The 26,977-nt window shown below is 38.0% G+C and overlaps 1 protein-coding gene, 1 long non-coding RNA gene and 1 other non-coding gene across 9 annotated transcripts in view; 1 reads left to right on the plus strand and 2 right to left on the minus strand.

The window, feature by feature from the left end:
- Window positions 1–684: 684 nt before the first annotated feature.
- LOC120493295 (uncharacterized) lies at window positions 685–11,835 on the minus strand. 3 transcript variants are annotated; one of them, XR_016169572.1, is made up of 3 exons: window positions 11,697–11,835; window positions 10,937–11,065; window positions 685–10,841 (listed from the first exon to the last, which is right to left on the minus strand). It is a non-coding gene; the product is annotated as an uncharacterized LOC120493295 (transcript). The 3 variants fall into 3 exon arrangements; XR_016169573.1 differs by having other exon boundaries at window positions 685–1,840; window positions 8,177–11,065; XR_016169571.1 differs by having other exon boundaries at window positions 685–11,065.
- Window positions 10,014–14,963, plus strand: LOC148978138 (uncharacterized). The gene is made up of 2 exons (XR_016169574.1): window positions 10,014–10,095; window positions 11,722–14,963. It is a non-coding gene; the product is annotated as an uncharacterized LOC148978138 (long non-coding RNA).
- Window positions 14,964–17,459: 2,496 nt separating this feature from the next.
- The window catches only part of ralgapb (Ral GTPase activating protein non-catalytic subunit beta), a 40,837-nt gene continuing 31,319 nt past the window's right edge, over window positions 17,460–26,977 (minus strand). For all 5 annotated transcript variants that reach the window (XM_089134490.1, XM_089134487.1, XM_089134492.1 and 2 more), the window contains 6 exons: window positions 26,525–26,647; window positions 25,046–25,182; window positions 22,613–22,718; window positions 21,594–21,669; window positions 21,373–21,521; window positions 17,460–21,116 (listed from right to left, as the gene is read on the minus strand). In XM_089134490.1, coding sequence (XP_088990616.1) covers window positions 20,923–21,116; window positions 21,373–21,521; window positions 21,594–21,669; window positions 22,613–22,718; window positions 25,046–25,182; window positions 26,525–26,647 — 785 coding nt within the window. In that variant the 3' untranslated portion in view covers window positions 17,460–20,922. The remainder of the gene's footprint in view (window positions 21,117–21,372; window positions 21,522–21,593; window positions 21,670–22,612; window positions 22,719–25,045; window positions 25,183–26,524; window positions 26,648–26,977) is intronic.

The raw sequence follows: 26,977 nt of genomic DNA on the forward strand, positions 1-26,977 counted from the left end.
CTTGGTGCTACAGACTCAGGGGCCCCAGCTGAGTGCAGTAAAATAGTTTTTATCTCGAAAGAAACTTTAAATAAAATGTCCAAAAAATACACTACCCAAATCCCCATTCAATAGATTGCAGGTGGGATTCTGTCCAATTGCAGCTTATTGCATGAAGGCCAGGGTTAGTACTTTTCAAATATAGTGGGTTATTGGGCAAATCATGGGTTCGTGGGATGGGGGCGTGTCCGGGGACCAGTCAGTGGGTGGTTGCCGGACGCCCTGTGGAAGCGGTGGTCGGTTGGACGAATAGTGGGTTCGTGGGACGTTTCGAGGGTGGCTCCACCAAGGGGGCCTTTGCGGAACTGCCTCGGGGGTCCCGAAACTTCGGGCTCCTCCCGTTACCCCCCCGGGGGGGTCAGAGTGCGTCCGACCCGCCCGTCCACCTTGTCCCTTTCGACGAGGCCCGGGGGCGCCATCAGCCGGTCCACCAAAAATTTCAGGGGGCCGGCGCGCTCGTCCGCCACCCCATGTCCGTTTGCCTACGGCCCAAGGACGGAATAGACCTTTTTTTCGGCCTTGGACTAGCTTGAGTTGCTGGAAATCGAAATACAGTGACTTGCTGCCAACCGTCCTGCCAGTACTGTAAAAATACAAGAAAACACAGGATGCACACAGGAAATGACTCTAACATGAATGCATTGATTGATTCCTAGGTTTATTTTGTTATGAATAAACAAATGTGCAATATAAAGGAAAAACCTTACGATTAAAGTTGTAATGTTATAATATTAAAATGTAAAGTGATGCACACAGAAAATGACACACAGAAAATCTAATATGACCAGATTGATTGATTCGAATATGTTTAGTTTGTTACAAACAAAGTGCAATCTGTAAAACAAAAACCTCCAAATTATAGTTGAAATGTTATACTGCTGGAATTTTTTTGACCTTGAGAAAAAGCTTAAAGTATAGACCAACAAATTTTATGTTTATTAATTTATTTCATGTTGGTACATTTTTGGGAAGTACACCTGTTTTGACCTGATGTCCATAGACAAAAAAAATCACAATGAAAGCAATGGGCTCTATGCACGGCGGTATTTCTGGTGAATATGTAAGGATGCTCGATAACTTCCGCCGGACACCCCTCGTTGTGTTTATGCTTCTTTTTAAAATTATATTAAATAAACATCAGTATATATAAAATTACATCTAATCGTATGTACGTTTCGTTTCAAAGACGGGAGGACAGTAAATTTTGAAGACTCTGCCATAATCCTGTTTTCCTCGGTTTTCCTCCGCTTTAATCTCCCCAACCGGAAATGGACGAGCATCCTTGCGTCAAATGCAGAACTTATGCGTGCATATAGCCCATTATATTAAAAAAATAAAACATTTCATTTGTTTTCATTTATAGAAACCTCATGAGCTGGGAAAATGTACATTTATATTTTTCAGAAACTTGAAATATAATTCAGGTCTGAGGGGGTTAAAGATTCTCCAGTAACTCTTTCTCTTGATGTTCATAATGATCTGTTTTTACTCTTGCTCATTGCGTCTCTCAAGGAAGGCAATAGACTGTATAGTTATCACCCAAATAGGATGTGATCCTTCCCACAAACTATACAACCTACTACCTCAGCTTGTAGATACACACGGATCTTCAGTGTCACTGTACAGGAGCATGAACTCCAGTTTCTTCATTCGACAGCTGGTTAATCTGTCTCCGTAAGAAAGACAGTAGATTGTATAGTTATCTCATAGGGAGGTTTTATACTCCACAACTATTCAATCTACTACCTCAGCTTTGGGGACAGCAAACAAACATGCAGTGGCTTTAGTTTCTTCACCGGGTCTGCACAGGGATGAAAGAAAGAGGGGGACAGAGATTATTTATGTATTATGAGTCATACAAAAATGGTGCCTTTCATAATGTTTATGCACTATCCATATTGTTCTTTTTAGAATAATAATACGTTTTATTTGGAAGACACTAAAAGTATCACCCATTAAAAATATTTAAATTTTTTAGTGTGACAAAAACTGTAATTTGTTCTTGCCAAAGTGTAGAATAAGCAAGATTTATTTTACTTTGCAAAAAGTAATTATTTAATTAAATATCAACAGTCAAAATCATACATTATAAAGTAAAACACTGGACTCGATTTAACAAAAATGTCACATTTGTTGTAGTTTACAAATACCTTAGTATGTAAGGGGAAATTTTAAGTATTTCCTTCTTTGTCTCTTCCTGCTTTGCTTTTGAAGGATTAGCAAGCATTTCAGGCAGAACTCCTAGCGGTGAGCCGCACACGTAATACCGCCAATTTTCTTTGCTACCTTCACACACCTGTGGTGTGGTGGCATGCTGTTTAATTGCCTGAGGTACATCACTGAATTTGAACGCAGCTTTCCAAGCTGTCTGTCTTTAAAAAATGCTACATGTTGTCTGCTAGCAAAGCATAAAAGGGAGGGAAAAGGTCCAAACAAAATGGCCGCCTTCTTGCCATCTTAAAGGAGTGTTCAGTTAGAAGTCAAGAACGTGTAAAGACAAAACCTGCTCATGCTTATTTCAAGAATTCACTCATATTCTTCATATTGAGTATCCTACTGTAGGACGAACTGTAAATATACTGTTATACCGTGGTCTGTTTGATTACCATATTCATGGGTCATGGTAGTTAAATGATACTGTAAGGCAATTTTACAGCAGCAAATCATATGAGAGTGATTTTTGAAGGATCATGTGACATTGAAGAATGGAAAATTCAGATTTAATCACATGAATGAGTCAGAGTTATTTTAAATTATAATAATATACCACAATTTGTAATAATTTTACTGTATTTTTGATCAAATAAATGCAGTCTTGGTGAGCAGAAGAGAAAAATATAAATAATCTTAATCCAAACGGTAGTGTATATATCATATTTAAGTTGTGAAAATATGTATGTATATATAATTTGTAATACTAATATATTCAATAAAAATGTTGCATTGTTGTAATGCCATTTAATCTACACAGATGATGGTGTGGTAGATGTCTGGCAGACGGGGGTCACCAGGGCGGGCCAAAAGAATGGAGTGCCATGGCAAATCGTGGGGCGGTGGCACCGTCTCACTCTTTGCATAAATTAGCATGTGAACCGGAGGCACTGAAAGACATTCCGAATTCCTCTTTGGCCTAATTAATGGCAGTGATTGAAATGTTTTGGCCTGGCAGTTGGCCGAGACAGCGGGCCAGTGTGAAAAAGACCAGGCGGAGTGGAGGCTGAAGTCTCATAATTGAGATGTTGGATCAGACAAAGAGCTGAGAAATCGAAAATGAATTTTAATGTATACTCAAGCATTTAAAATGTTTGTTTTTTTTTTTTTAGGTTACAAATTTGTTAAGTGCTAATAATATGTTGAGCGCAATGGACTCTTATCACATCCAGGGTTCTCAGGAACAGAAGTCATCATCATAGTTGGGTAAACTTCTATAGTGCTGAATAATACCACAACAAATATAACTTTTGCATTCCCATTCCAAAGCAAAAAATCCACGATAGTGTTTCTATACCGTACGGAGATATATATAAATCATAACCACAAAGTTTTAGTAAATTTAGCCACGTTGGACTAATTCGATCATATACTGTATGGTTTAGTACATCGTAGCCACATTTGACTAATTTGTTTTAGTAAATCATAGCTACTTTGGACTAGCTCAATCCCTAGATTTAGTAAATCGTAGTTTTATTTAATTCGTTTTAGTAAATCGTAGCTACGTTGAACAAGTTCAATCCCTAGATTTAGTAAATCGTAGTTTTATTTAATTTGTTTTAGTAAATCGTAGCCACATTGGACTCATTCGTTTTAGTAAGTCATAGCCACGTTGGATTAGTTCAATCCCTTGATTTAGTAAGTTGTATTTTTAGTTAAATTGTTTTAGTAAGTCGCAGCCACGTTGGACTGATTCGTTTTAGTAAATCGTAGCTATAATGGACTAGTTTAATCCCTAGATTTAGTAAGTTGTACTTTTAGTTAATTTGTTTTAGTAAGTCGCAGCCACATTGGACTAATTCGATCATACGTTTTAGTACGTCGTAGCCACATTGGACTAATTAGTTTTAGTAAATCGTAGCTACATTGAACTAGTTAAATCCCTAGATTTAGTAAATTGTAGTTTTATTTAATTTGTTTTAATAAGTCGTAGCCCCGTTGGACTAGTTCAATCCCTAGATTTAGTAAATCGTAGTTTTATTCAATTTGTTTTAGTACGTCGTAACCACATTGGACTGATTCGTTTTAGTAAGTCGCAGGCACGTTGGACTAATTCGAGCATACGTTTTAGTACGTCGTAGCCACATTGGACTAATTAGTTTTAGTAAATCGTAGCTACGTTGAAATAGTTTAATCCGTAGATTTAGTAAATCGTAGTTTTATTTAATTTGTTTTAGTAAGTCGTAGCCACGTTGGACTAGTTCAATCCCTAGATTTAGTAAATCGTAGTTTTATTTAATTTGTTTTAGTAAGTCGTAGCCACGTTGGACTAGTTCAATCCCTAGATTTAGTAAATCATAGTTTTATTTAATTTGTTTTAGTAAGTCGTAGCCACATTGGACTGATTAGTTTTAGTAAGTCGTAGCCACGTTGGACTAGTTCAATCCTTAGATTTAGTAAGTTGTAGTTTTTAGTTAATTTGTTTTAGTAAGTCGCAGCCACGTTGGGCTGATTAATTTTAGTAAATTGTATCTATATTGGACTAGTCCAATCCCCAGATTTAGTGAGTCGTAGTTTTAGTTAATTTGTTTTAGTAAGTCATAGCCACGTCGGACTGATTTGTTTTAGTAAGTCTACGATGGACTAGTTAAGTCCCTCGATTTAGTAAATCACAGCTACGTTGGACTAATTCGATCCTTTGTTTTTGTAAATCATAGCTACGTTGGATTAATTCATTCCCTTTTTTTAGTAAATCGTAGCCACATATATTTTTTATGAAAATATAAAAAATTAAATTTACGATAACTGTGGAAGCGCATTATCACCTTGCCTTATCCACAAATGACACCTTATTAAAATAAAGGTATGTTATCAAGCGACATGCTGAACACTTTTTTGGAGTGTGTGCTCATGATGCACAATAATGTTGTCTAGGTAGGCAGCTCACTGCTTGAAGTGTTTCTCTGGGCTGTTTCTATCTATCTGGTGCTATGACCTCGTTTGACATTTTTCTGGGATTTTAAAAGGACTATTTGTTGTTCCATCACAGTATATGGTCCACGTCTCACTGAAGTCCATGGATCATTACACAAAGTAATGGCTATGTCAACATGAGGCTAAATCTTCATGTCTTGTGACAGATAATATATGGAAGGCAAAGGAACGGAGCTCTACAGTATTATATAAACTCTCTATAGCAGAGTGTAGATTCATATATATATATATCTATACAAAACTAGATCATATCTGTGATTAAAACACCATTTGGTATATTATATTTGGCAATGGCATGTTTGTAATAATATAGTGAGTTCAAGAAAACTAGCAGCATGCTTGTCAGCGGAAGTGGTTCAGTTTCCCTATAACCTCGATCTTGTGGTTTAACACAAAGGTACGTTTTTATTCCACCTCAGCTGTCAACATTTCCCTGTCTGTTCAAACCTACTAAACTTTTACTTTAACCTTCATTTAGTTGTAGAAAGAGAATCGATCATACTTGTGTGCACAACATGCTACTTATTTTCTTCTGATATTTTATAAAAGCTTAATTCAAGAAAATATTTCACTGATATGATGTCTAAATCATAGTTTGTACCTTTTAATTAGGGCTGTGCAAAGATTCATTAGGATTAATCGCATCCAAAATAAAAGTTTGTTTTTCAATAATATATTTGTGTGTGCTGTGTATAATTATTTTGTATATGTACACTCACCTAAATGATTATTAGGAACACCATACTAATACTGTGTTTGACCCCCTTTCGCCTTCAGAACTGCCTTAATTCTACGTGGCGTTGATTCAACAAGGTGCTGAAAGCATTCTTCAGAAATCTTGGCCCATATTGATAGGATAACATCTTGCAGTTGATGGAGATTTGTGGGATGAAGCTCCCGTTCCACCACATCCCAAAGATGCTCTATTGGGTTGAGATCTGGTGACTGTGGCGGCCATTTTAGTACAGTCAACTCATTGACATGTTCAATAAACCAATTTGAAATGATTCGAGCTTTGTGACATGGTGCATTATCCTGCTGGAAGTAGCCATCAGAGGATGGGGACATGGTGGCCATAAAGGGATGGACATGGTCAGAAACAATGTTCAGGCCGTGGCATTTAAAACGATGCTCAATTGGCCTAAACTTAAAGTGTGCCAAGAAAACATCCCCCACACCATTACACCACCACCACCAGCCTGCACAGTGGTAACAAGGCATGATGGATCCATGTTCTCATTCTGTTTACGAAATCGAGACTCATCAGACCAGGCCACATTTTTCCAGTCTTCAACTGTCCAATTTTGGCGAGCTCTTGCAAATTGTCGCCTCTTTTTCCTATTTGTAGTGGAGATGAGTGGTACCCGGTGGGGTCTTCTGCTGTTGTGGCTCATACTGGCTGCCTGTCGCAAACTGGATGTTTTTCCCTTTTCACACCATTCTTTGTAAACCCTAGAAATGGTTGTGCATGAAAATTTTCAAACTGTGAAAATTCCAGTAACTGATTTTGATTGTGAAATACTCAGACCGGCCCGTCTGGCACCAACAACCATGCCACGCTCAAAATTGCTTAAATCACCTTTCTTTCCCATTCTGACATTCAGTTTGGAGTTCAGGAGATTGTCTTGACCAGGACCACACCCCTAAATGCATTGAATCAACTGCCATGTGATTGGTTGATTAGATAATTGCATTAATGAGAAATTGAACAGGTGTTCCTAATAATCCTTTAGGTGAGAGTAAATACACACACATGCATGTGTATATTGAAGAAAATGTGTTATATATAATATAGATTATGTACCGTATTTATACAGTATTTACATGCAAATAATTCTTAAATATATACATGCATGCATATGTATTTATATATACAAAATAATTATACAGCACACACACATATATTATGTAAACACAAACTTTTATTTTGGATGCGATTAATCGCAATTGATTTTTGCACAGCCCTACTTTTAAGTAATATTATTTATTTATTTTTGGTTAATGTACACTGACGCATCACAAACAATAAGTCCAATAAACAATACGACATGATGAAGTTTGATTTCTCTTTCAAAATAAGTTTTTCAGTATTTTTTATCTTAATATGGTGCCACTTTTAATAAGAGAAACCATTATTGCTGCGATACTATAGCCACACTATACCATTTGAAAGTGAGTAACTTTAGTCCTACATGCTCATTTAAAGTGAGATGACACTTCACTTCCCACATCTGAGTTAGTAAAACTGTCATCTGGACCTTTGTCGACCAATGCAGGGTGTGCAAACCCACGCTTGTGCAGTGGTACACATCCAGAGGCCTTTAAACACACATAAAAATAGCAATTCTAAACAGGAAGTGCCTGTTGACCTTGTTTGTGCATGCACTCATGCTAAGTTCAGCGCTTATCAATGCGATAGCTGTATTGCAAACAGACACAGCTTACAACATTTGGCACTCAGGTTGCAAAAATAGAGGGTTTCTAGAGCATAAAACGGGAAATGCGAAACCAACTTTTTCCATCCAATTTGGTATCACAATTGTTCACACTTGTTAAGTAGGCCTCATAGTATATTACAAAATGCAATTTCTGCACAACCATCACTATATGATTGCTTTCAAATAGGTTTCCCAAACACTCCATGCATGGTACATTCGGCCCGACGAACTGATAGCCCTGCCCTCAAACTCACGCCATTGGTCAGGATTCTCAAACAAGCCGTTTTGAAAGAGTCTAAGTGTTATTTTTTGAGAAATCAACCTCTGAACAACTTACTAGTTGTTACGTTAAGCTAGGATAGCAGAGTGTATTTTAACATTGTAAAGTACTGCTTTAAATGAGCATGCAGCATGTGCATGAAAACGCCATGTGCTTTGAAGGAAACTACTCGAACACATAACTTGATCGGTTAACGTTCTTGTTGATACATGTGAGACAAATGTGATCTGAACTGCTACAAAATAAGACCTTAAATCAGAATAGCAACAAATACCTGCTGTGGTGAATGTCAGGCTGCTCTAAGTTCCTGGCTTCGGCTGATATCCTCTTTTTCTCCATAACGTGAAGCTGTTTGTGGTGTCATTGCTTCTGAATTGCAGGTGATTACTAAAATGTTTTTCCAGATAAAGGTACGGTGACTTTGTTTCTGGTTACCACACCGACACAGAGAGAAAGAGTGAAGAGAGAGGGAGGGAGCACAAAAATAGCAGGAAGTAGAGAGGGCAGGCCAGAGAAGAAAAAAATCATCAAGTAACGTGACAAGTTCATCTGAGGATAGTGAGGGAGGGGTGGAGGAAGTGTTTTCATTTTTTTTTTTTATCTATCTCTCCACCCACCACCTTATTGGCTTTTTTTTCTTACTCGTTTTTCTCTTTGTATAGAGTTCAGTGCAGCTTTCATTTACATCTTACATCTCGAAAAGAATTACAATTCTTTGTTGACAGTGTTAATGAACTAAAAGTAGTTGGACTAACAAAACATGAGCTGCTTTGGAACGGAAACGCAATGTATAATCAAACTGCATAAATAATTTTTTAAATGCTAATTCAAAGATGAAACAAAAGAAACTTGAAATGTGTGTGTTTTAATGTTATTTGTATGATTACTTTTTGTTGTGTATATATATATATTAATAATGGTGATTAAAACTGCACTGTGTCCAGAATTGAAAATCTGGATTTTTACAGGATTAGATTAAAAAGGATTTTGTTTTATATTGATTATTAGTTGTTATATGCTTAATTTTTGCTCGTGATTTTATTCAGCCTATTCTTCTCTATGGTCTGTTTCAGTCCTATCTAAGGCTCAGTTCCTCTAAACATGGTAGACGAGGTACAGATTCGTACACTTAACAACCAGAAGTAACAAAGATTGATTATGATATGAAGCATTTTGCATCAGTGAGATTGTAAGGTTAATTTTTCTTCTCCCGATGTAGTTTGGCAAAGCGCTGCTCTTTGTTGTGAAGGCCTTAGACGTGTAACTTAGCACAATAGAGAGTAGTTTAGCTTTATAATGCTTTACAATTTTACTGTAAATGGATAATCCGTTTGTATAGCCTCTTATTGAAAGCTATTTTGCGAATAAGTTTTAGTTAAAAAAGAAACAGCGGTCACACACGGACAAAAGACAAACCAGGCGTAAAAACATGCAAAATCACTAGTCGCCCGATATATTTGTGGTTTATATAACAATAGTTAAATAAAAAATGTGTTAAATGTCTCATCCAAAAGAAATGAAAGATATACTTAATAATGGCGGCAGCAGATAAAAGACATGTGCTAGAGGAAGATGAGGATGAGGAGAAGCGAAAGTCATCGAAAATGACGTTATTGCAACACGAGAAAGTCAAAATTGCAAGATGGACATTCAAAGAAAAATCAAATTCTGGAAGTACCTGAGTAAAGAGATTTGTTTTTTTGTCGCAGGACGCTCCCGATGGGGTAAAGTACAACTCTACGACGATCGAAAAACGCAACAAAAACCAGCAGGGAGGAAGAAAGAAGAGGAGAGACCGTTTCCATGTCACTCGCGAGACAAGGGGAAAAGCAGAGAGAGGTGTACGAGCGAACAGCCCTTGCCAACGCTGAGCAGATTCAGCTATGCCCTCCTATCCGCCTGCCCACTTCAGCCCCGCTGCCAAAAGAGCGAGAACGAGCGAGAGAAAGAAGGAGAGAGAGGTCACAACAGCATGAGAAAGGAAAAGAAAACAAGGCGGCTACTTTTGCTGCCACCTTTCACCGTTCATCTGTTGTTGTTGTTGGGTTAGCAGTCAGTCCTCCACGTTTATCTGGCATGAAACGCAAAACACCGTCACCTGGCTCGGGCCCGAAAGCGGGGAGTGGAACTTGGTCCAAAACCAAGCGAAATAAGCAAATCTCAACCTATCCTTCAGGAGCGTTTCGACATGAGGTACATGTACTTACTCAGTCCCAACGATCTGACACACGTCCTGAAATAGAGCAAAGTCTCCCCAAAGAAGTCTTTTGTCAGCATTTGGCATCCGTCCTAGGCATTACAAGCCTTTCGATTCCTCTTTTTCGGAAGCATCTTTAGCTGTCCTTCCATTGCCTGCATTTTTTATGCATGTATGCTTTTTAAGATTTAATCATAGGCATTTGTGCACATCAACTTTAGTGCCTTTGCGATGTGCATATTCAAACCGAATCAAAGGTTCGAGTGAGGAAAGTTCACGGTCATCAGCTTTTCCAGGTAAAACAGACAAAAAAATAGAGTCTGAGTCCTCAAAGAGTTCTTGCTGCGCTGAGGCGAGTGAGAAAGTTCAACCCGAGGCGCCAGGACAAAGAGAGCAAGGCAGTCACTTGTCACAGCACTTGTGCTGAAAGTTTGTGGTAACGCTGCTCTGCTCAGCTGTAGAGAAAGCGCGTCCCAGGCAGAACGCTCTGAAATAATCCAGTGTCACCCTGCCAAAAAGTGTGCCACCCCTTTCCTGACGGGGCAGAGATGGTGAGAGAGAGGGAGGGAAAGAGTTGCAATCGTCCTGTCTTCTTTCAGGCATTGTCATGGGCAGCACAGTGTGTGACGTCAGCACCCTCCTTACGTCCTTTTGTTATTTGTCCATTTATTTCTTACCATGTTGCATTTTCTCCCACTTTTGCTCTCTCGGGTAAAAGAAAGAGCCATTTCTTGACGCCTGACTGGGAGAGAGAGAGAGCGAGAGAGAGAGAGAGAGGGACGGATATAAATAAAGCACAAGAGCACAAGTGAATAGAGAAAGAGAAGCTGTCCTTACAAATCTCTCAGTCTGTCTTCCTGCCTTCCGACCCAATCGCTTGTAAAACTTTCAGCTGTGGCGTTCAGGGCCGGCCTCCGTTGGCAGCGGTTCAAGAAGAGGGCTGGCTGCAACTAAAGGAAGACGAGCCTGTGGAGAGAGAGAGAGAGAGAGAAAGGGGGTCGGGCTGGTACCCATGAGGAGGGTGCCGGTGCGGACAGTGGGTCAGGGTAAGGGGGGCGGCAGAGGTAATGCATGTGCCAACAGTGACAGCTCTGGGAGTTCAGACAGGGAGCATGAACCAGAGTAGAAAGAGGACAATCTACATCCCAACGTTCTCAATAACCAGTGATGCTCTGAACTCCACGCATTAAAAGAAAGCTTCCAAAAGGTTGCCACTGAAGAAAAATTTGGGGTTCCAAAAAAGAGCCTTTCAGTGAAGAGTTCTTAAAAGAACCCTTTTCTTATAGTGTGAAGAACATTTGAATAATCTAAAGAATTTTTTTGGGAATGAAAAAGGTTCCGTTGATGTTGAAGGATCTTCATGGAACCATCAATGGCAATTAAAAAATATATATTTATAAGAGTGCTAGACACTTCTGTGCAGCTTCTGCAAAGCAGCATTACGCATATAATAAAAAAAGAACCACTTCTCTTGATGAAACAAGATCTGTGTGTTGATGGGTTCTGCGCTATTTAGATTTGATTTGGTAATCCTGTTAAATTTGTGTATTAATAAGGATGAAAAAGGGGCACACAATTGCAATTTCAACAATGATACCTTTTCATGATTCTTTGATGAACAGAAAGTTCATGATGTCATCAGCCAGATCCGGGCCGTATCCATACCAGATGGAGGACCTGCACCTAGATACAACCACAACGCATGATGTAGTCAGCCGGATCCGGACCGTATCCAGATCAGATGGAGGACCTGCACCTAGACACGACCAAAACGCATGATGTAGTCAGCCGGATCCGGGCCGTATCAAAGCCAGACGGAGGACCTGCACCTAGACACGACCAAAACGCATGATGTAGTCAGCCGGATCCGGGCCGTATCCAGACCAGATGGAGGACCTGCACCTAGACACGACCAAAACGCATGATGTAGTCAGCCGGATCCGGGCCGTATCAAAGCCAGACGGAGGACCTGCACCTAGACACGACCAAAACGCATGATGGAGTCAGCCGGATCCGGGCCGTATCCAGACCAGATGGAGGACCTGCACCTAGACACGACCAAAACGCATGATGTAGTCAGCCGGATCCGGGCCGTATCAAAGCCAGACGGAGGACCTGCACCTAGACACGACCAAAACGCATGATGGAGTCAGCCGGATCCGGGCCGTATCCAGACCAGATGGAGGACCTGCTCCAAGACACGACCAAAACGCATGATGTAGTCAGCCGGATCCGGGCCGTATCCAGACCAGATGGAGGACCTGCTCCAAGACACGACCAAAACGCATGATGTAGTCAGCCGGATCCGGGCCGTATCCAGACCAGATGGAGGACCTGCTCCAAGACACGACCAAAACGCATGATGTAGTCAGCCGGATCCGGGCCGTATCCAGACCAGATGGAGGACCTGCTCCAAGACACGACCAAAACGCATGATGTAGTCAGCCGGATCCGGGCCGTATCCAGACCAGATGGAGGACCTGCTCCAAGACACGACCAAAACGCATGATGTAGTCAGCCGGATCCGGGCCGTATCAAAGCCAGACGGAGGACCTGCACCTAGACACGACCAAAACGCATGATGTAGTCAGCCGGATCCGGGCCGTATCCAGACCAGATGGAGGACCTGCACCTAGACACGACCAAAACGCATGATGTAGTCAGCCGGATCCGGGCCGTATCAAAGCCAGACGGAGGACCTGCACCTAGACACGACCAAAACGCATGATGGAGTCAGCCGGATCCGGGCCGTATCCAGACCAGATGGAGGACCTGCACCTAGACACGACCAAAACGCATGATGTAGTCAGCCGGATCCGGGCCGTATCAAAGCCAGACGGAGGACCTGCACCTAGACACGACCAAAACGCATGATGGAGTCAGCCGGATCCGGGCCGTATCCAGACCAGATGGAGGACCTGCACCTAGACACGACCAAAACGCATGATGTAGTCAGCCGGATCCGGGCCGTATCAAAGCCAGACGGAGGACCTGCACCTAGACACGACCAAAACGCATGATGGAGTCAGCCGGATCCGGGCCGTATCCAGACCAGATGGAGGACCTGCTCCAAGACACGACCAAAACGCATGATGTAGTCAGCCGGATCCGGGCCGTATCCAGACCAGATGGAGGACCTGCTCCAAGACACGACCAAAACGCATGATGTAGTCAGCCGGATCCGGGCCGTATCCAGACCAGATGGAGGACCTGCTCCAAGACACGACCAAAACGCATGATGTAGTCAGCCGGATCCGGGCCGTATCCAGACCAGATGGAGGACCTGCTCCAAGACACGACCAAAACGCATGATGTAGTCAGCCGGATCCGGGCCGTATCCAGACCAGATGGAGGACCTGCTCCAAGACATGACTACAACGCATCCCTGAAGTGTCAGCAGATTGTGTAAACTACACTCTCATCGACTCAACACGATATTCATTCATTCATTCATTCATTCATTCATTCATTCATTCATTCATCTATCTGACTTTTGACCTATAATGTTTCCTGAAACTTAATCATACACTGTTTGTTCATTAGCCAGAAGAGAACGAGCCCCCCGACTGAAGGTTTTTTTTCTCCATTCTGCCACTGATGGAGTTTTGGTTGCTTGCCACTGTCGCATTTATCCACCTTTGTTTTCATTGGCTTTTAAATTAAATTTAACATTTAATTTAATATTCAACAATAATATTGATCTGCCTGCATTGACCCTATTATACAAGAACTGAACTGAGCTGGCCGATGACATCGTGGTTTACTCCAGAGCGGTTATAAAAACTAAAACTAAACTTTTTTTTAAACAAAAATGAAACATCACTGAACTTACTTAAGCTGGACTGTGACGCTATTTTCCTCTGGAAACAAACTGTTTAGCATTATTTTCCTGTTATCTCTGTAAAGCTGCTTTGAAACAAACTTTATTGTAAAAAGCGCTTTATAAATAAATGCGAACTTTTTTCAATCAATTTTCAACGGCTGCTGGGGAACTGTCGTAGGCGTGTTACTGGAGGGCTGGGGTAACGCTGCGGGGTCGAATCGCCTACTCGGCGCCAGCAGCTGAAGGACACGGCCTCTCCCGCAGGAGCCATTACAGTCCCAGAGTCCCACCACACTGATGTCATCCTGTGCAACGGAACGCTGAAGCCGCGAAGGGATCCAAAGTTCTGTTCACTTCCCCATCTCTGTGCAGCGACATTATTGTGAAATAAAGACACAATGAAAGCTACTTGCTATATCGTCAGAGGCTTTTCACCTGCTTTGCAAGTGTATGATTGGACAAGAGTGGTAAATTTCAAAGCAATCCTTGCACATTTTTCATTTACAATTAAAATAATAGAGAAAAAACTTTCAAGATGTTCCAGCAGGGATTTCTGTTTGTGCAAGACGGTCCTGACACGACATTGTAATGGTTTGAGTTTTACATTTTCTGCCAAGATTATACACTCTTTTATGCAAAGCCTTGATTAAAAGTTTTGCAAAAGTTAAATTTAAAAAAAAAAAAAGGCAAATAAGACAGACAGATAGACAGATAGATAGATAGATAGATAGATAGATAGATAGATAGATAGATAGATAGATAGATAGATAGATAGATAGATAGATAGATAGATAGATAGATAGATAGATAGATAGATTTTTTATTTTTTTTGCCGATTTCTCCAAATTTTCTGATAAATTAAATTTGATCACTTGGAAAAGTTATGACACCCCTCTCCTGAACTTTTTTTTAGGTACCATTCCTGTCTGTAATAACAATATTATTGATCTGTGTTGTACTACTTTCATGTTATCACTGTGAAGCTGCTTTGATACAATCTGTATTGTGAAAAGCACTATAAATAAATGTGACTTGACTTGACTTGTAGTACATGCAATTTTTAAGTACATCATGTTGCAATGCAACTCTTGAAGCAGACTTCAGTTTTAGTAACTACATGTACTATTTATACATAATTAATCAGCATGAGCATAAGAAACGATACCTGAAATATCCACACTACCAATCTTGCATTACAGATCATGTTTCTATTTTTCTTTTGGAGTGATGTCAGAGGTTCCCGAGGGCATTATCACATGATCTTTGAGAGTCGTTCTGGGTAATCAGTCCCTGACAAAACCGCACAAGTTTGAGTTAACTGTTCATTGACCAGCTGGTGACAATTTGGCATAGTTATTGCATTGCACAAAAGGGACTGAACAAAAGTAAAGACAAAATTTGAAACATCTTATTTAGTTACATTACACTATGTTAAAAGATGATTAAAAGGATAGTTCATACACACACAAAAAATATTTCCGTCATTAATTACTCACCCTCATGTTGTCCCAAACCCGTAAGACCTTATGGTTAGGGATTTTAATGAAATCCTTCAAATCTAGAGATAAGAATATCATATGGGATGAGCCAGAAAACTGCACATCAGAAACTCTGTATACATTTAAAAAACATTCTGAAAACCTTGCAGTCACATCACAACACACTGGAATACCTTAGCAGCTGCAACACCCTGGTAACCAAAGCACTCAGAACTTAACAGCTGCATAGCAACGCCCTGGTAACCACTCAGAACATTCTAACTCCATAGCAACACACTAAAACACTCAGAACCACCACAAAATGCTCAAACCCTGGCAATTGCTCAGAACATAACATAAGGCACCACATTGCAACACACTAGTATACCTTTGCATCTGTATAGCAATGCACTGGTAACCACCATCTTAGTAATTGCATAGCAACACGCTAAAAATGCTCAAAATACCCTAAGAACTGCATAGCAACACACTATACCTTAGCAACTGCATAGCAATGCCTTGGCAACCAACCAGTACATGCAGACAAACATTTTAAAAAGCACTCAGACCGTAGCAGCTGCATGGCAACACCCTGGCAACCACCCAGAACACTTTATTCAACACATCGCAACATGGTAAAAGAGTAGGGCAGGATTTAAATGGGCAATACATACCACAATAGTGTAAAATCTTCGCTTCTATTATCCCGTGTTCTGGCAGGGGCGATTGCATCAGGGGAAAACTCATAAAGGAGATCAGCAGTGCACTTTCATACTGTGCTTTCCTTTGTGTGTTCATCTGGTGGTGTATCCTTGACCTATGCATTTGTTTCACAGTGAGACAGTTTCCTGTGTTGCCTTCTGTTTAGTTTGAGTCACATTCAGCACACACACACACACACACATCCCTCAGGAGCATGTGCACTCCTCTGACCCACATCTCTGACAGGATGGTGAGTGTGTGTGCGTAATAAACCCACTGGAGTGACGTCATGCCCTTAAGTCACACAGTTGCAGCTGTGTGTACTCCGTTTTTCTGCTTATGCATTATTTAATCTTATCAGTTTAAATAAAATATCATATAACTTAATAAATAAATAAATATGCATTTGTACAATAATTAAGTGCTAGTTTGTACCTTAGAGGTTAAAGAGGAGCATTTCAGCCTTCCAGTTTCATTTTTAAATTGGTTATACACAATACTGTTACAGTTTCATCATAAACTGTCTTTAAGATCTTGAGCTCCGCCTCTTAACCTCTTTTTCTGAGTTCACTGGCCCTGAGCTCTACGAAGGGAACAGCGCCATCTTGCCACCGGAAGAAGCACTGCAGCCCAGACAGCTCCGTTTTACCACAGAACAGGTGAACAATGTTCAAAAAGTTTAATCTGGATCAGAATTATCTAGATTTGTAAATCCCCATGCTTTTACAGTCTCGATGTTGTTTTCAGGCTCTACTAGAACAAGTTTTCCCGCTTGAATGTTGATTAATCTCCACATATTCTCCATTGTTGCGGTTCCTCTCCAGTCTGTCAGTAACGCTCGGTTTACTTCCCGCCTTGGTTAAGCCCCTCCTCCCGAAAAGCACACTGTGCTCTGATTGGTCGGCTGGCGCAGTGTGGTGCCCCGCCCCTTTTCATAACCACCAGTTTAACACACCACTAACCCCTTTATTCTGCATATTAATTATTTAAATAAGGAATATTGTGACGTGTTCCCGGAAGAAACTTAAGACCACAATGGAGGCGTTTGTTGCTGAAAGTTGAATTTGACACTTTTTTATCGGTTTTGCAGTAATTCATGAACCACAAACTGCATTTCAAATTAAACTCGCGCTCCTATTGTGTAGTTCGACCTTCTGAGGTCAACATGTTCTGCATTCTATTCACTGACCTTTAGTTGAATAAGAACAAAACCCAACTTCATTTTCAAACTCTATTTTGTACCCTATTCATGGAAACAGGCATGAAAGATGATTGTTGGGTAATAACTTGGTGTTTATCTCCCCCACACACACACCAGAAGGATGATTATTGGGTAATAACTTGTTGTACACACTGATAAGAATTTAATTAAAATCTTTATTTCATTACATGTGTTACATTCAATATCCAATGCATCTCTTGGACACATATATGATGATGGCATAAATACAAACAATCGTTCATCCGTTGTGCCGTCCCTAATCAATAGTATAAGATGAGTGAGCAGAACTTCACACCCGCATATTTACATAGAAAGTCAAACTTTATACAAAGTCCATGCCGTCAATATTTACACACGGAAAAAGAGACGCCCTAATTTCAGTTCGTTCTTACAAAAAGAAACGTTGCGTTAACGAGCTTCTGAGCACAAACCGGGACGTGTAATTCTCTTCCAGAATTGATATTAAGAATAACGTGAGATCAAAACTGGTGTTGTGTTTGGGTGACGCCTCGTTATTCTACGACACGAGAGGAGATCACCGTATATAAAGGCATTTTTATAATGAAAACAGAAACAAATCAAGGGTGAGGATGGAAACAGTAATATTTCATATCTAAAAGTGCTTTCTAGAATATGAAAGGAGATATAACCGCTAAGCTGAACGAGGGACGCTAGCTCGATTTGAAGATAAAAACGTGGAGTAAATGAAACCGGGCGAATGGGAAAGTGGAAAGAACTGCCACAATATGTGAAAAACACTAAGTCAAAGAAATAAATAAATAAATGATAAGCCCTTATAATGTCTTTCAACTGAAATGCATTATGGGTCGAAGTAATGTCGCATCTATAGCCAATAAGGACGTGTCCGGTTTAAATCACTACACACTCAGTAGTTTGTTGGCAATTTATGGCATCAAAATGTCTAATGACCGAATATCTGTATCTCAGTCGTTCCTATCAAAGCGCCACTGAATTAAAACAGTAATTACGACTTCTCTGACTTTTTGTATGAGAATTGTGATATAAAGTTGAAGCAAGATAAATAGTCAGAATTGTGAGATATAAGCTCAAAATTATGAGGAAAAAATAGTCAGAATTGTGAGAAATAAACTCAAAACTATGAGGAAAAAAAATAGTCAGAATTGTGAGATATAAACTTGAAATTATGAGGAAAAAAAATAGTCAGAATTGTGAGATATAAACTCGAAATTATGAGGAAAAAATAGTCAGAATTGTGAGATATAAACTCGAAATTATGAGGGAAAAAATAGTCAGAATTGTGAGATATAAACTCGAAATTATGAGGGAAAAAATAGTCAGAATTGTGAGATATAAACTCGAAATTATGAGGGAAAAAATAGTCAGAATTGTGAGATAAAAACTCGAAATTATGAGGGAAAAAATAGTCAGAATTGTGAGATATAAACTCGAAATTATGAGGGAAAAAATAGTCAGAATTGTGAGATATAAACTCGAAATTATGAGGGAAAAAATAGTCAGAATTGTGAGATATAAACTCGAAATTATGAGGGAAAAAATAGTCAGAATTGTGAGATATAAACTCAAAATTATGAGGGAAAAAATAGTCAGAATTGTGAGATATAAACTCGAAATTATGAGGGAAAAAAATCAGAATTGTGAGATATAAATTCGAAATTATGAGGAAATGAGATAAGCTTGAAATTATGAGGAAAAAAAATAAGAATTGTCAGTTAGCTTTTTTAATATCTCGCAATTCTGACTTTTCTCACAATTGCAATTTACATTTTACAATTCTGACTTTACAACTTAAAATTATGAGAAAAAAAGTCAAAATAGCGAGATATAAATGTGCAACTGCGAGTTATAAAGTCTGAATTGTGAGATATAAACTCAGAGTTTGACTTGATTCAACTTTATTATTATACTGTATCTCAATAATGATCTCATGATCTCAGAATATCATGCAAAGTTAATTTCAGTATTTCAACTTAAAGAGTGAAACTAATATATTATATAGACGGCTGCTGAATTTGAAAACGAATTTCAAAACCCCAAATTCAAAATTAGAATATTGTGAAAAGGTTATCATAAGCTGTAAGCCATAATCATCAAAATTATAACAAATAAAGTCTTGAAATATCTCACTTTGCATGTAATGAGTCTATATAATATATTAGTTTCACCTTTAAGTTGAATTACTAAAATAAATTAACTTTTCCACCATATTCAAATTTTTCGAGTTTCATCTTGTATAAAATTGCGATTCAGAAAAAAAGGTATAAATTATGAGACAGAAAGTCGCAATTACCTTTTTTATTTGTATTCAGTGGCTTCCTTATGTTCCTCATCGCCCGCAGACTGAGACTCTTTTCAGAAAGCAAGCAGCGCTGAAGTGAGCTACTGTACATGTGAAGAGGAAGATGATGAGGAAGATACTGGCGTCACATCAGTGGCTGCTGGAGCTTAGTGTTCATTTCTAGAAGAAACGGCTTCACATGAGGACGTTTACTGTTGCAGTCCTTCATTCAAAGTATAGACATGATAAAATAAAGCGGCACTCATTGTGAAGTACAGTAACGGGTGAATCTCATGATTCAGCAAAAAATAAATAAAATTTCGTTTGAAGAAAAATAAAGCCTGTTTTTTTTTTTTTTTACATTGATATTAATTGACTTTCTCATCAACTTAATGCAAAAAAGTCTGTCATTACTGTAATGTGCAAAGAATTATGATGTACTATTTAAAGTATTTATAAATCATGCTGGTATTTGTTTTTAATTACATCAATTTGAATTACAGGTGAAACTCGAAAGATTAGAATATCATGCAAAAGTTCAGTAATTCAACTTAAAAGGTGAAACTAATATATTACACGCAAAGTGAGATATTTCAAGACTGTGTGTTATAATTTTGATGATTTTGACTTATAGCTTATGAAAACCCTAAATTCAAAATTGGTTTTCATATCTGTAATCCATAATCATCAAAATTATAACAAATAAAGGTTGAAATATCTCACTTTGCATGTAATGAGTCTATATAATATATTAGTTTCACCTCTTAAGTTGAACTACTGAAATAAACGAACATTTGCACCATATTCTAATTTTTCGAGTTTCACCAGTAAGTTAAATAATTGTACTACAGTATTTTTATGGTGTTACGGTAATGAGTATCACATTTGAGAACAATGAAAATTGTTCTTTAGAATTTTTATTTATGAAATTCATTCTTAAATACATTTATTATTATTATTTAAAATACATATAATGCAAATTTGGGGGGAAATGAGCTCAAATGTTATGAAAAGAATGTCTCAAGTTGTAATAAAAACGTAAACAAAAAAAAAACAGGCTTATTTTCTTTATGCAAAATACAGAAATATATATTTTGCATATATACATCAAATTTATTTTGCGGGTGGAAAGTAACTTCGACAGGTTTTTGTGAGTCACAGGAGAAATAAAGTGTCCGTTTGAAGATACGGGACAATAATCGTCGTGTCAGGCGGGCACTGATCGTGTAGCGGTCGAGTTGAGCAAGTATTTGGCCAATCAACATTAAAAACGTAATTCTACTCAAACGCAGATTAATCCCACCCTCGTCTGCGAGATGTTTATGGGTTGAGGCTCGTCTCCCCGACCTCCAGGAACAGCGAGGTGTAAAACTCGGGCTCAAGCTGTTTGTTGCGATAACGGTTGACGATTTCTGCAATCTTCTGTTTCCGGCGCACGTGTGGCGGGCTATAGGAGTCACTCTCCAGACGTTTCCTCCGACACGCGTTTATTACCGTCTGTCGCACCAGGAATCCTGGAGAGGCGGAGAGAATGACAATTGGAGAGGATTAAAAAAGTTATTGAACATTTTTATCTCTCAATTCTGACTTTTTTTTTCTCACAATTGCGAGTTTATATCTCTTTTTCTCAGAACTGTGAGATATAAATTTGGAAAAATTTCATGATTCCAGACTTTAATTTCACTCTCACAGACAGACAGACAGACAGGCTCACTCACTCACTCACTCACTCACTCACTCACACAGAGACAAACACACTCACACACATACCCAGTGATCTTCTGCTAACCACCATGTTGTCCACCAGAGGAATGACCATGTTGAATTTGCCCATAGCACCATGTAGTTTGATCCGAAACAGGCCGGTCTTCAGCGGATGGATGAAAACGATGGGGACGTCCTTCTCTGAAGAGCTGGACCTGAGTGAGAACAGGTGAGGGCGAATGAGATCATGTCAGGGACTGATATGAGTCTCACTAACGGTTTATTACCTGGAAGCGCTGCTGTTGACAGCCGTCTCCACTCCGGTGCTCGTCTCCGCCAGTAACTCCGACACGGGGAAGTTTTCTGCCAGAAAAGAACACAAGTTTTAATTTTCAATTTTATTTTGTAACACTTTACAATAAGGTTCATTAGTTAACGTTAACTACCTTAATTAACATGAAGGATGAACAATCCTTCTTCAGCATTTATTAATATTAGTTAATGTTAATTTCAACATTTACTATTATGTTATTAAAATTAAAGGTTGTATTTGCTAACATTAGTTAATGCACTGTGAACTAACATGAACAAACAATGAACAGCTGTATTTTTATTACGGTAACTAACATGAACAAAGATGAATAAATACTGTAACAAATGTATTGCTCATTTTTAGTTAATACATTACCTAACAAATTAACCTTATTTTAAAGTGTGACTTTTATTATATTGTTTTAAAAGAAAACCAGCAAAACTACATTGAAAGAAATTAGTGTAAGTTTACTTCAAAACAGTAAAGTAAATTTCACAAATTGACACAAATTCACATTGAATTTGAAAAACTAATAATCTTTTTTTATTCACAACTTAGAAAATGTATTTATTATTTTTTTTTCTTACAGTGTAGATTAATTTCTCATAGACAGACCCACACACACATCCTGCCTTGTGTGTTTATAACTATAACACATACAGGTGAAACTCAGAAAATGATAAACCTTTTCTTTTATTGATTTCATGTAATATTCAAATTTTCTGAGATTTTGAATTTGGGGTTTTCATAAGCTGTAAGCCATAATCATCAAAATTATAGCAAATAAAGGCTTGAAATATCTCATTTTACATGTACTGAGTCTATATAATATAGTAGTTTCACCTTTTAAGTTGAATTCCTGAAATAAATGAACTTTTGCATGATATTCTAATCTTTCGAGTTTCACCTGTATTTTATATACACGATTTATAGGTTTATTTATCGCCTTAAATTAAAATCAAGGAATTTTAATGAATATGAAGGACATTGTACCGATGTCATCGTATCGCTCGACCCACACGACCAGCACTTTAGTGTCGGGTCCTAATGGCGGTATCGTTCTTCCGGGCGGCAACTTCTTGCTTTTCACTGTAGGGGACTGAAGAAATACACATTACACACTAATGCTCAAAAGTTTAGAGTAATTACGATTGTTTTTGTGTTTGAAAGAAGTCTCTTATGCTCACCAAGGCTGCATTTATTTGATCTAAAATACAGTAAAAACAGTAATATTGTAAAATATAATTACCAATTAAACTTTCTACGTGACTATATTTTAAATGTAATGTATTCCTGTGATAAAAGCTGAATTTTCAGCATCATTTCTCCAGTCTTCAGTGTCAAATGATGAAATCATGATGATTTGATGCTCAAGAAACATTTATAATTATCATCAATGTTGAAAACAAGTCATATTTTTATGGAAACTGTGATACACTACCCTTCAGAAGTTTTCAGCTATGCTGAAATCATGGTAAAGTGTAATGAAATAGCAAGGTAAACTACAACATATATGAGACATGAAATGAATACAAAAGACTGTTCCAGGATAACAAAAAGTAGGTGCTTTATGCTTTATGTACTAGATCTCCTGTCTAAAGTCACTCATCCAGCTACTATCATATTGTGTATAATACACATTTCCAGACACAAGTTCAGTACAGTATTGTTACTTCCTACGATCTTACTGTTACACTGAAATTGTTCAGTCTAGTTCACTAACCGTTTTCATCATCATATTATGAAATATTACTATGTTGACATTGCTGATTGTAAAAGATAAATGAATAGTTTGTGAAATGGCTTATGATAACGTTACAGTTGTGGTGCTATCTAGCATGGTACGAGCATGGAGCATTAGTTCAACGTCAAGCTGATTAAAGTAGCCCATTATTGTACCGTTGCAGTGGGAGTTTGCATGAGTTTCCAGCATGTTGTGTGTAAAGTCTCAGTGTGGCCGTGTAGCGTGATTGATCATTGAATTGGTTGCAATCTGAAATATCACCATTAGAGGTCGCTAAAAAATACATATGGCAGTTGCCCTATGTGTAACAGCATACAGGGTATATACAGTAATCCTTAAGTTAAATTTACTACTTTTTTACTACCTTCAGAATTTTTTTTAAAACCATCACGACACTGAATTGCAAGTGTTAACCAGCGACCTTTCTATTACACAGATTTTGACATTTATAACATATAAAAACGAATAGATTTAGAGCACGCATTCCATTTTTATGTTTAGTGGATTGCATTTGCGACCGAAGTGCATTAGCTCCCATCCAGTTGACATTGATGTTTTTTTACACAAACAATAGAGGGAATGCATTGACATCACTTTCCCGCCGGCACTACCCCCCTCAACCTGACTGAGTGGAAAAAGATCTGCTGCGTGACTGGATTTAATAGGGGAAACTATTAAACGAAAATGCGACTAAAACTAACAATTTGATCAATTTAAACTAAATGTTGGACTCAATATAGTTGGACACCAAACAACTTACTAAAGATCCAGTGATCCATGGATACTGACATGCAGCCAGCAATCGTGTCACCTGACATTTATGTTTGCCTGATTTCAATAAAAGGGAAATAAAAGCAGTATATAGATCTACATAGGCTAAAGCAAATTTGCCTGTGAACGCTTCATATAAATACAATATAGGTAGGTCTAAATCCGGGTGATCACTTATATCAGGGTTATATAGCCTCTATATATCGTCGTCATATCGTCCAGCCATTGAATATGACGTCAACATTAAACATAGACAGAGATGAAAGATCTTTGATTGTGCCCAGATAAGCTAAAGCCCATATTTATACGGACTAACGCAAACACAAAATAGTACACCTGATAGTCTGAAAAAAAATAATACCTAATTTTTAAAAAAATAATACCTCTCAGACTTCATTTAACACTTTTAATGACCTTAAATTTGACAATTTTGATTTATAACTTTTTAATACCCCGCGGACACCCTGAGCATAGCAAGCAACATAGCATAAGTGATAAATTAGCCTATTTTATTATATGCATATTATTATAAGAAGATTAATGATATCTGCATTCATGCCTTTATCTTTTGCATGTTCTTCCTTTTCCTTATTTTTTTCCTAAATTAGGCCCCTGGTGGCTTAGGCCTAATAATTTCAATTTGCGTTGTAAAGCCGTTTAGAAGCGATATGTATTATGAAAAGCACTTTACAAATAAATGCAAATTGAATTGATTTAGAAGTTTTGAGTGACAGTTCTTCTCCAGGAGCACACTTTTTTGAGTCGTATGACGTAGTGAGTGTGTGTGAGAAAACAAGATGGATGAAGTTCGCTACCCTGTCTCGTGTGCTTCATGGCTTGCTAACTCCTGACAGACTGATATACCGGCCTCATTAGAGAAGCTCAGGTCTGAGAATGAGGCGAGAAGTTACCCGTTGCGTGGGTCCCATGTTGTCGGAGTGGTTCGGGAAGAGCTCCAGCGTGAGGTTGGGCTGTTTCAGTAAACTGGGTAGCAGCTCCATCTGCGAGTCCGAGTCTGCCGTCGGGAAGCTGTGCTCGGACGACTCCGCTGCGTTAGGAGAGAAAGCAACATTTTTCATGTTAAATAAATAGGGGTTTAACGATACTCTCGTGTCAAGATTCAAGACACATAACGATACTGTATTATTGCGATACTCCAAGACACATGGTAAAAGGTTAACAAAAAATTTACTGTTCATTAAAATGCTAAAATTTGGTGTTACAGTGTGTGTGTGTAAATGAATAGTCTTGGACTTGGTGCTGAAACCAAAAACACAGAATAATAGACACACCAGAATAACAATATTCATGATTCTGAAGCTGAAAAATGAAATTATTTTAGATGAATATGCTTGTGCGGTCACTGATTAGATACATTTAAAATAACGTAGGCCATTTTTTACTGGTAACATTAGACATTTGGCATTATCAGGACCCACAAATATTCCCTCAATGCATTATATTCAAAACTCTCTAAACTTGAATTTTTCCCACGCACTGTAATTTTCATTTTGGGTGAACTATACACAATATATATTTTTGTATTACGATATATTGTGACACCCCTATAAATAAATCACCATTAATTCATTAAACGTGTTGCACTAATGGAGAAATCAATATGCCGTAACAGCACTTTTTGCCTCAAATGCACGTGAAGACATGGGCATAAAAATACAAAATACTGTGTGGGAAAATGTATTTAAATTAGGGCTGTGCAAAAGTTAATTGCGATTAATCGCATCCAAAATAAAAGTCTGTTTTACATAATATATTTGAGTGTGCTGTATATAATCATTTTGTATATATAAATACCTATGCATGCATGTATATATTTAAGAATTATTTGCGCTTAAATTCTGTATATATATAAATACATAATCTATATTATATAAATATAAATATTTTATATAGGAATAACACATTTTCTTAAACATATACATGCATGTGTGTGTATTTATATATACAAAATAATTATATACAGCACACACAAATATACTATGTAAACACAGACTTTTATTTTGGATGCGATTAATCGCAATTAACTTTTGCACAGCCCTAATTTAAATGCAAATGAGGCTTACAGTTTATGAAAACCTTTTCACAATAATCTTAATTTTGAATTTGTGGTTTTCATAAGCTATAAGACATAATCATCGAAAATAATAACAAATAAAGACTTGAAATATCTCACTTTGCATGTAATGAGTCTATATAATATATTAGTTTCACCTTTTAAGTTGAATTACTGAAATAAATGAACTTTTGCACCATATACTAATTTTTCGAGTTTCACCTGTAGAATTAATTTAGATTCATTTGACACTATTTAGCTGCAAACATAATGAAACCTAAAACACAGCAGCAGCGTAGAGTAGAAATGGATTTACCAGATGAGTCGCTGAGAGACGGCACGACAAACGCGATTTCTGTCAGAGCGTCCGCGTAGTAAAGCACACGCTTCTCTCCGTTAAACACGCCACCGCCAGTGTCGCCCAGAGTCACTGCATCATCTGCATAAACACAAACACATGAAACCACATCCCCAGCTACACCCAAGGCATTCAGTGTTTTATCTTCATATTATACATTTTTATTTATAAAAATGCCTTTTTCATGGCATTCAAGGACACCTTACAAAATCCATAAAGCAAAGACATTAAACTATAAAACCAGTACACCAACAAACATCAGATCACATAAAAGCCTGTCTAAACAGATTTATTATTGGAATGTAATAAATGGAATATATTATTATATTTGGAATATGTATTTTAAATACTTGCATTATTATTACATTATAGGCTACGTTCAGATTCAGAATGCCAGTCCAAATCCGATTT

The sequence above is a fragment of the Pimephales promelas genome, chromosome 8, assembly GCF_988280905.1.
Source record: "Pimephales promelas chromosome 8, fPimPro1.hap1.1, whole genome shotgun sequence".
Classification (NCBI taxonomy): Eukaryota; Metazoa; Chordata; class Actinopteri; order Cypriniformes; family Leuciscidae; genus Pimephales; species Pimephales promelas.